The sequence below is a fragment of the Bison bison genome, unplaced genomic scaffold, assembly GCF_000754665.1.
Source record: "Bison bison bison isolate TAMUID 2011002044 unplaced genomic scaffold, Bison_UMD1.0 scf7180017864508, whole genome shotgun sequence".
In the NCBI taxonomy this organism is placed as follows: domain Eukaryota; kingdom Metazoa; phylum Chordata; class Mammalia; order Artiodactyla; family Bovidae; genus Bison; species Bison bison.
The window spans coordinates 14,485,552-14,495,878 of NW_011495064.1; the positions used below are offsets into that span (position 1 = coordinate 14,485,552).

Here is a 10,327-nt window from a genome sequence, read left to right on the forward strand (position 1 = left end):
AATTAAAAGACACTTACTCCTTGGAAGGAAAGTTATGACCAACCTAGATAGCATATTGAAAAGCAGAGACATTACTTTGCCAACAAAGGTCCGTCTAGTCAAGGCTATGGTTTTCCCAGTGGTCATGTGTGGATGTGAGAGTTGGACTATAAAGAAAGCTGAGCCCTGAAAAATTGATGCTTTTGAACTGTGGTGTTGGAGAAGACTCTTGAGAGTCCCTTGGACTGCAAGGAGATCCAACCAGTCCATCCTAAAGGAAATCAGTCCTGAATTTTCATTGGAAGGACTGATGCTGAAGCTGAAACTCCTATACTTTGGCCAACTGATGCGAAGAGCTGATTCATTTGAAAAGACCCTGATGCTGGGAAAGATTGAGGGCAGGAGGAGAAGGGGACGACAGAGGATGAGATGGTTGTATGACATCACCGATTCAATGGACTTGGGTTTGGGTGAACTCCAGGAGTTGGTGATGGATAGGGAAGTCTGGCATGCTGTGGTTCATGGGGTCGCAAAGAGTCGGACACGACTGAGTGAGTGAACTGAGCTGAATAATACCGTCCACACCTCCCAGATCATGAAAGTGTCTTTAATGAGCTTCTGGAATCACTGTGGGGAATGAATGCTCCTCCCCTGGGTCCCCCAGGGCCCTCACCAGGGAGGCCTGGACCCCATGCAGATGGTACCAGCTGGGTGGCCTGATGGAACCTTCCCCTTCCTGGGTAGAATGGCCAGACATGTGGATGCTGCTTGCATACCGCAGTCCTGAGCTCCTTCTTTGAGTTGCTGCCTTGACCACAGGCCTAGCGCTGCCAGAGGAAACCCATCTGCTTGAGGCCAGAGCCTGAGTGGATGTCCCATGACTGTGTCCATCTGTCTCATCATGGTGCTGTCAGCCTGTATGCAGTGTTTTCCTTCCTCTTCCCATTTGTGCCTTCATCAAAGGAGTTTCCTCTGATTCTGAATACCTGTCTCTGTCAGAAGTATAGGGATGCTGTTTACTAACTTACTCCAACACTCGCAATGTGGGGAGGGAGGAGTATTGCAAAGGAAATAGATTTCTCCTCAATTTTTAATTTGCAGTTCACAACCTTGCCTTTGGGAGGTTTCCTGACTATAAATGCCATGACCAATTCCACATGTGCTGTGCATGGACTAGGCTCCGTCTAAGATAGATGTACTCATGCACAAACACTCTTGTATTCACACAGGGCACACCACCCACAAGCAACAAGCCCCCACAGTGAATGAACTGTGGGACCAGCTGCTGGGTACTCCCCTCTGGCAGTTCCTGTGGCTTCAGGAGCACATGTGCAGCCCATTCCTAATGCATGGGCCCATCTAAGGAGCCCATGATGTCTTCTAGGGCTGGAGGCCAGAGCCTGAATGACCTTGGGGCACAACCGCCAGATCTGGATGCATAGAGCACCCAGCCTGACTGCTGTCTGCAGCATCCTTGCAGCCAACTGCAGGAAGGCAATGCCACTGAGAGGAGGCTTCCATTTCAGCTCTTGGGAGCCCCTTAGAGCAATTTCTGCTGTCCAGTGGGACAGAGGACAGGAGGAGGAGGATGTAAGGGGTGGGATCACTGCTTTCCCACTGGCTGAATTCCTGCTTTTCTTTGACCCAAATCTGTGCTCCATGGAGAGGCACACCCCAGTTGAGTTGTTAGAAGAGACTTCCTGAAATAGAGTTGGGGAATGTGGACCTCTTTGGAGCCGACCTCATGTGATGAGGCCCAGTTGGAGCTGTCTAGGGTGACTGTTGTGAGGTGGGGCTGGGTGGCTTGGCCATGCTGCCTGATGGCTGGCCCAGCTTCTCAGGGTGACAGGGCAAACACTCCAAGCAGCATCTGCACTTTCACGTGTAGCTCAGCTACTGGGTCAGGAATGGCTTTTTCTCCATCTGTCTCCATACTCTCAAATCCTCTTGTGCTAAATCACCTCACCATCACTCTTCCTCTGTCTCCTTGACTCCTACCACTCAGCGTCTCTGAAAGAGGCTTTCAAGTCCTCCTTCCTCACCTCTGCCATCTCTGTCATCACCTTCTCTTTAACCAGCTCCTGACTGTCCCTGCCCCTGCAAACTCCATCCCCCCAGGAGCACTAGCTATCCCCGCAAAGAAATAGCCCTCCATTTGACATTAGAAGATGAGCCCTGTCACTGACTAATTTAGCCATCTCAAATAAGTTACTTAAAAACACTAAAGAATGGGGAACTAACATGAATCCTTGCCTTTCCTAATTCACAGCATCGTTATCAGGATAAAAGGAGCTCCTAAATATAAAGGGATCCGGTCCTGTGTTTTCATAAATGAGCTCTCACTGTGTACTGTGTTCCCAGGGTGGTGAGAGATACTATAGTGCTTGCTGTTTTAAGTCACTAAGTTTTGGGATGGTTTGTTATGTAGCAGTAGATAATTATTAAATCATAGCACTTAATGAGAACCGGTTTATGGAAATTAGTTCTTCTGTGGGTTGACTAGGCTCAGCGGGATGGTTCTTCTGCTCCACTAATGTCAGCTGGGGCTGCAGTCATCCGGGTGCCTGACTGAACTAGAATTTCCAAGATAATGCACTCATATGTCAGGTGCCTTGGCCGGAGTGGCTGGAAGGCTGGGCTCAGCTGGGACAGTGGAATGGCTGGGCCTCTTTGTCTGCCTGTCTCTGTCTCTCTCCATGTGATTGTAGGTACTCTTCCTGTGGCCTCTCCATCTATGTTCCCATCAAGGTTGTTGGACTTTATACATGGTGCCTCAGGGCTCCCCAAACAGAAGCCAGCAGAAGCTGCTGGGCCTTCTTAATTCTTCAGCCTGAGGCTGGTTAGTGGCACTTCCTTTAATGGCATTTCCTCTAGTGGCACTTCCTCTGCATTCTGTTGCTTCCTCCAAGTCACAGGGCCATCCCCTACTCAGTGTGGGAGGGGGCCACACTCAAGTGTAAAATTAATATATTGGTAGTAGGTTTAGAAAAGGGCAAGATCATTGTCAAATGTCAAGGGAGGCTTGAACCAGACCATGGGGAGATATATGCTTGGACTGGCAGACAAGAGTAGAGTGAGCTTTCCAGGGAGTGGGAATTTCTGGGAGGGGACACTGGAGGACTGAGAGACAAGTGTTTGGATGTTGAGGGAAAGTGAGAAATCCACTCTGAGAGGTAAGTACCCAAACAAGCTTGGCATCCCCCCCCAAAGCATCTTTCTTCCTCCTCCAGCCTCTGCAGGCCTTTCAGCTCTTTGTAGCCCATGAGGGTGTAGATATTGTCCCTGCCTGCCAAGCCCAGTCTTTCTCTGAAAGAGAAAGAGCACTCTCCCTACTCCCTTTCCTCTTCCTCCTGCTTCCTGACCACCATCCTTGGATAGACAACCCCCTTTTCCAGCCTCTACTTCATTCCACCCACTCCTACATCTGTCTCCTATTCCCAGAGCTCCAGGTGCCCCATCTAGGAGAGAAAGCCAGTGATTCTCCTTAGGGGATGTGAGAAGGTGAGTTTCTATCTGCTTCTAGTTGCTGGGGCTCTTCCCAGCCTGGTCTTCAAATAGCTGAAGACTCATCAAGTTCTGATCTTACCTGTTTTGGGCTTTTAGCAGAGGAGGGATCTGGACTCTCAGAGCTGGTCCTTGATGCTTTTATTATTGGGGCCCAATAAGTATTTCTAGAGCCCTGTTCTGCCTCCCCTTTTCTTGGCCAGCCACACCCTTCAGTGTTTTTGGTTTCCTCCAGTTGAGGCAGTGATGACCTTAATTTGGAACCTGACTTCTCCAAGGCCTTTTGCCTCCTGGCCCCACTTTGTGTTTCTGCTGCTCCCCGAGAAATTCATCATGAGAAAGCTCTGTATACTGCCAGCATGAGAAATGCTGGCAGTATACTCAGCATGGTCTCATTTTCTGGATGGGGAAGAAGTACCTGGGTGTGTGCTCCTAAAGCAAGACACAGCAGAGGCTGCGGCTGTGGATGAGGCTGCTGGGGTGGGCAGGGATGAACGGTGCTGTTGGAGTGAGGCTGCCTGTTACCACCAGGGCAAGAGTAGCACATGGACAGAAACGGAGAGCCCTCTAATCCACAGTTGCGTTCATGGAGCTAGAAAGCAAGTAACAAAGTCATCTGAGAGGGTGAGACTTGAGAAACATGACCTCATGGGTCACCTCAGTGAGGGGCCATGAAAGGAACAGAAGTCCAGGGGATTGAGAGTGGGGACAGAGGAAGAGGTTCAGGAGGTAAAGGCCAGCACACAGCCTTCTCTTTGTTTACATGGTTGTCTCAGGCTGTGACAAGTAAGAAAGATGACAATGTGTGGTGTTGGCTTGGTTGGAATAAAACCATTCACATGTTCATTTGTTTGCTGATGCATTCAACCATTCATGGATTCCACAATCACTCTTTGAATACCTGCTATGAGCTAGTTACATAGATAATTAAACACAGTCTTGTCTAATTTATTTCAGTTTTGAGGGAAGGGATAGACATTAAAAAGAAGTGATTGTTGTATATTTCTGTGATGGAAATTTGTACAATAGGGGCCAAAAGGAGCGACACATTCTACCTGGAAGGAGGGACGGGATCAGGAAAGAGTTTAAGGGGAGGGTAAGACTCAAGCTGATTCATTGTGTGGGTGAAGGTTGGGGACATGGAGAAGATAGAGAAGGGCAGTCCAGGCAGAGGGAAATAGGTTGTAAAGGCAGAGAGAGGTCCAGGGACAGAGGGTTGATGAGGCCAAAAGCAGGTGAGGAGAGGAGAGCTGTCAGGGGGAAGGTTGTGTCTGGACTGCTTTCCTGTGTTCAAGAGAATGGCCAGTGATGACCATGGGAATGCATGGGGGGAGAACAGACCATAAGGGCCATAAGAGTCAAGGGCTTTAGAGGGCTTGGTAGGTGGGTGATGGCAGGATGCGAGCCACACAGTAGGAAGATGGGAGCCAGGGCCAAGGCCCTCAGTACTAAGAGAAGACAGTCCTCAGGAGTCATTGGAGAAGACTTTGGTTTGCCCAGAGACTTAAATTAGCCCATTCTAACTGTTCCCAAATTTACCCCCCTCTTCCATGTAACCAGATATTTCTTCAGTCTTTACCCTGGAAAGAACCCTAGCCCTTTCCCAAGATTTCTGTTTTGTCCCACTCTGTAAATGACCAGCCCCACCTTCCCTAGCTATCCCTCCCAGTTACACACATGCACACTCACATGCGCATTCACACACATACACTCATACACATGAACATGTACACATGTGTTCAACACATGCACACTCACACATGCATACCATGTGCACACTCACACACTTAGATACACATGCTCACACATATGTGCATACTCACACACATGCACTTTCACATGTATACATGCACCCTCATGCACACACAAGCACTCGTGTGCACTCAGGTATAGACATGTGCACACACACGCATAATGCATATACACATGCACTCTCACGCACACACACTTGCACACTCACAGAAGTGCAGACACATGCATACTAACACCCAGTCACAATCACAAATGTGCACTCATGCACACACACACACATACAGGTGTGCACTTACACGCATGCATGTGCACACTGACACAGATACACATATTCACTCATATGTGCACACTCACACATGTGTATACTCGTACATGTGCACATTTCACACATGCACACTCATGCACACACAAGCACTCATGCACTCACATACAGACACATGTGCACACATGCATAATGCACATGCACACATGTGCACTCTCACACACACTTGCACACTTACAGAAGTGTACACTCACACACATGCACACACATGCACATTAACATCCAGTCACCATCACACATGTGCACACATACACAGGTGTGCAATCACACACATGCACTCTCACACACAGGTACACTCACACGTCTCAGTTTCACACAGTATAAAGGCACTAAGCTGGGACAGCAGGAGGCTGCAGTCTGTCCCCTTTTACTACTTTACTCAATTTTCCCATTGGTAAAATGGGGAGGAGCGAGATGATCTTCACATTCCCTTCTACTTTTCCAAGTCTGTAGTTATAGAGTCTTCCTTCCTCCCTCCCCGCCCATGCACTTCAGAACTTGCGTGGGAAGCAGGGTGGGGTGAGAGTGGGAAGGAGGAGGAGGGGCTGTTGGAGGGTTCTGTTTCTGGCCTTGAACGAGTGGCAGTCTGTAGGGTCTGGGCCACTCAGGGAATCCCATCCTCGCTCTGCCTGCCCTGCTCTGCCTACTGGGAAGATACTGTCCATTTTTGAAGTTCCTCACTGGTGTGGGAAATGAAGTGGGTATGAAAACATGTCATTTTCCTATTTTTACTGGTGAAACGGAACCAGTGACAGTTCTTGGACACCTCCCCTGAGCTGTCCAGCCTCTCTGTTGCCCGGGTCTGTTTCCTCATTCTGTCCATACCAAGGAAAGCTCCCACCTGGGCCCTTGCTGGGTTGCTGCCATGTTTGGACATCATGACCCATTTACATTTGTAGACAAGAGCCCAGAGTCCCTAGCCCACCAAGGGCCTGTTCTCTACTGTCTGGGAGAAAGCCCTCCCCTGACAACATCAGCCTGACACTCTTGGCTCTAAATTTCCTATATAGAATTGCCTGGAAATGGTTCTGTTAGCCCCAGACAGAAGCTCTTGACTGAATGAAATCTAATGGGTCATGTGTTTGGATCTTTTTCTAGAAGAGGCTAAACTGACGGAAACGAGCGAAGTCACCACAGAGCCGGACGTGACGCAGCCGGAAGGAGTGGTGGTCAACGGGAGAGAGGACGAGCAGACGGTGGAGGACACCCTCAGCAAAGGCCTCAGCCAGATGACCACCAGTGCTGACACGGATGTGGACACCTCCAAGGACAAGACCGAGTCTGTCACCAGCGGCCCCATGTCCCCAGAGGGCTCGCCTTCCAAGTCTCCCTCAAAGAAGAAGAAGAAATTCCGTACCCCATCCTTCCTGAAGAAGAGCAAAAAGAAGGAGAAAGTGGAGTCCTGATTCGCAGTCCCCTGGGGCTCCCATTTGTGTCTCCCCTACCCCTGTCCCGCCTTCTCCCATCTCTGACCCCGGAAGCGTGGGGCCGAGGAGGGGTCGAGTAGGCCCTGGATCACACTCTGATGGGAAACTTAGAGATTGTCCCCCCCAGCCCCTCATTGTTCCTCTGCCCCACAGAAGTCAGGTGACTTTCCCAAGGTCACTCAGCTAGGTCAAGGCAGAGCTCGCACTAGAATTCACGTCTCCTGGCTCCTTCCAGACACAACACTGCCTAGTTGTGGGCCACGCTCACAAGGATGCTGCCCCTGATCTGAGCCCAGGGCAAGGGGCCAAAGCTGGCTGCCAGCTCTCACCAACTAGGCCCCATTCAGACAGGCTGAGGCTTCCTTGAGCAAGGTCCTTGTCCTTGCGGGAACCCAGTCTCTTGCTGATGGAGCTATCACTATATTTAGAAATCTCTCTTCTCTTTCCTGTAGGGTAATGGCCCTGCTGCTCACAGTACCCAGACAAATGGACCTGTCCCCTCAACCAGAAGTTAATCCCTGTTCCCAAGGGCTGATGGCTTAGCTTGTGCTTCCCCAACCACTAACCTTGAGCTTTCTTCATGGAACCTCTGGAATGATGGCTGGAACAGTTGTAAGAGTGGGCAGGCATGAGGGCAGCCAGGTCAGCCACAAAGCAGGGGATGGTTTGATCAATATAAGAAGCCAGGGACTTAACACATTTGAATTGTGCATCTCAGGCGCTTGAAAACGAAAACCAAATTTAGCTTAGAAAAAACTCGTCTCATGCTCAGGGCTGAAATTTGGGGAAATTTTGATCCTCTGTTAGCTTTGGATTGTACAAGGAGGATCAGGGCAGTGTGGATATGTCACGCCTTTGCAGCATTCCTGACATTTGAGCAACACTACTTATCTGGTTTGCCTCCGGTCCAACATTAGGGGTCCCCTGACTTTCCTTCAAACCTAGAAACCCTGGCTCATAGCCTGGAACTGGCATCTTACCCTTGGCCCCTTGACCTTGGCTCCTCTGGATTATGGGTCCAGCAGAGGAGAATGAGGTGAGCTCTTCAGAATTAATCCTCTTGGATCAGCTTTCAGAGAAAGGCTTGGGTGCCCCTCGCCTTGTTACTGTCTGTCCATCTATCCTAGGGCCTGTAAGAGCCACAGCTGTTTTTTAAATGCCATCACTATCCTTTCATACCTTTCTGCGGGACATTGATCTATGAGCATTGTTGGCTCCTGAAAAATAGACAATCCATTCTCTTTTAAGCACAGTGTCTTCAAAGAATATTTTCCCTTTCTGTCCTGAATATTGTCAAAGTATTTTTGAAAGTTCTTAATCATAGTTTTCTGCTTTTGAGCACTTCCTATACACACACACTCACACACACTTCCTATACACACACACTATGCAGGCTTCACATACACTATATCCTTTAACTCTTGAGACAGTACTGTGATGTGGGTCAGATTATTCCCATTTTATGGGTATGAAAACTGAGCCCCCCAAAAGCTAATTGACTTGTTCCAGTGACTTGGCTAGAAAAAGCCAGAGCCTGGATTGAATCCAGGTCTGTCAGAGTCAGAACCTTTGCACTTAGCAGCTGTGATGATCAGAAAACTTTTAGTCCAGGACTGTTTTGTTTCTGCAACTGGTTGTCCACTGCATAAGTGAAGGTGGGAGTCCACCCACCTTTTCCCCCCTCAGTGCACAGTAAGTTCCTGGTGACTGTGGGCTGTGGCTGGGCCAGTGTGGACTTCTGACAAAGGAGAGGCCAGAGCCTTCTGGTTGGGGCCAGGAGTACCATCCATAGTTGGTAAGGATGGGGCGAAGAAATGAAACTGACACATTACTAAAGAAAGCCCCATACTGGGTGTCCCTAGAACAGATTCCTAACTGCTGCCCAGATTCCTCTCTCTGTTTTACTTCTGAGTCAAGTCTTGTGATGGACAACGCAGGTCAGAAAAGTCTGTGATGTGGGAAATGCCTTTCAAAGCCAATCCTTTGATGCCTTTTAAAGAAAACTATTTCACATCCATCCATTCATCCTGATATTTGTTAAGGATCCACTCAGCGGTAGGCATTCTGCTGACATTAAAAGAAAACAATCGTTGTGACTAGAACAGTCAGGGGCAGGTGGTGTTAAGAGCAAGGTAGGATGGACACAGCCACTGGTGCAGCTTTTTGTGTTTGAGTGACTGTAGCTCAGAAATAATCTCGACTGACTCTTTGCTTTCAACAAATTCTATTCTCTTTACAACAGGAAGGCCTCATTTAGATGAACGTGCCTTGCAGGAGTTTATGCCATGGGGCCACCTCATATCCATCCATCTGTTCTTTCTTCATGTGTTCAAAAATGATGCATGAGCTTGGGTCACAGGCCAGGCCTGAGGACTGTCCCTGCCCAGAGGAGGTCTCCAAGTCTAGGAGGCATGTTACAGAATAGGCAAGGATGTAGAGATGGCATAAGGAGGCATCAATTTACTATCTTTCAGGCCAGAGAAACCTTCCTGCAAGGAGTGATGCTTGAGTTAGGTTTTCAGAACAAAGAGAAATTTTCCAGGAGGACAAGAGGATGAGCAGGACATTGGTGATCATTGAAGTGTGTGTGTGCAAAGGCCTGGAAGTTTGGAGCGCCAGCTGCGTCCATGGAGTGATTCAGCGTTGCTGGGACGGACAGTGTGAGGTGGTGGTGGGCTTCACTTCACGGTTTGGCAGGGTGGATTGTAAGGAAACTGGTAGTAGGTGTGGGGGAGCTAGACTTCCTCATGTACGGCATCTGGAGCCGCTGAGGGCTGTGGTCAGGGGAGATCAAGAGCAGGCTGCGTTTTAGAAAAATTCCTTTGGTAGCTGAGTGGAGAATGGAGTGGAGGGGAGGGGACAGTGCTGGAGGAATGGGAGGGCTCCATGAGGAGGCCTTTCTGAAACATCAGCACCGAAACAGGTGTGGTGAGCTACCTTATACTGCCTCTACCTTTATAGCAAATAGTGAGCGTGCAGTGCAGAATTCATTCCCATGAAATTCTCTGGAGAAGGCATCTGATGAGAGCTTTACAGTGAGGAGAAGGGATCGTCAAAGAGCTAATGCTCATTGCAGTCTGGGGTTCTGTTTTGTCTCAGGCTAGAGTTGCTAGGAGAGCCGTCGAGTCCCCCAGTCCTTTTCTCCTCCCCCTGCTCAGAGGCCGTGCTCTGAGTGCTACAGAAGCAGGCGTGGGGTCCAAACAAGACCACAGGCTCTTAGGGTGAGAAGAAGGGACGTGTTCTTTGGCTCTGAATAAAAGTTTGGCTGAATACTTTGACCAGTTATCTGTCTGGAGAAAATGTACATATGGGAAGCTCAGAAATGTTAGGCCATAGGATAGCT

At 49.1% G+C, this 10,327-nt stretch overlaps 1 protein-coding gene across 1 annotated transcript in view; it reads left to right on the forward strand.

The window, feature by feature from the left end:
* ADD2 (adducin 2 (beta)) overlaps positions 1-8,272 on the forward strand; it is a 57,720-nt gene extending 49,448 nt beyond the window's left edge. The window contains exon 15 of the mRNA XM_010829797.1: positions 6,656-8,272. Coding sequence (XP_010828099.1) covers positions 6,656-6,963 — 308 coding nt within the window. The 3' untranslated portion in view covers positions 6,964-8,272. The remainder of the gene's footprint in view (positions 1-6,655) is intronic.
* Positions 8,273-10,327: the final 2,055 nt, after the last annotated feature.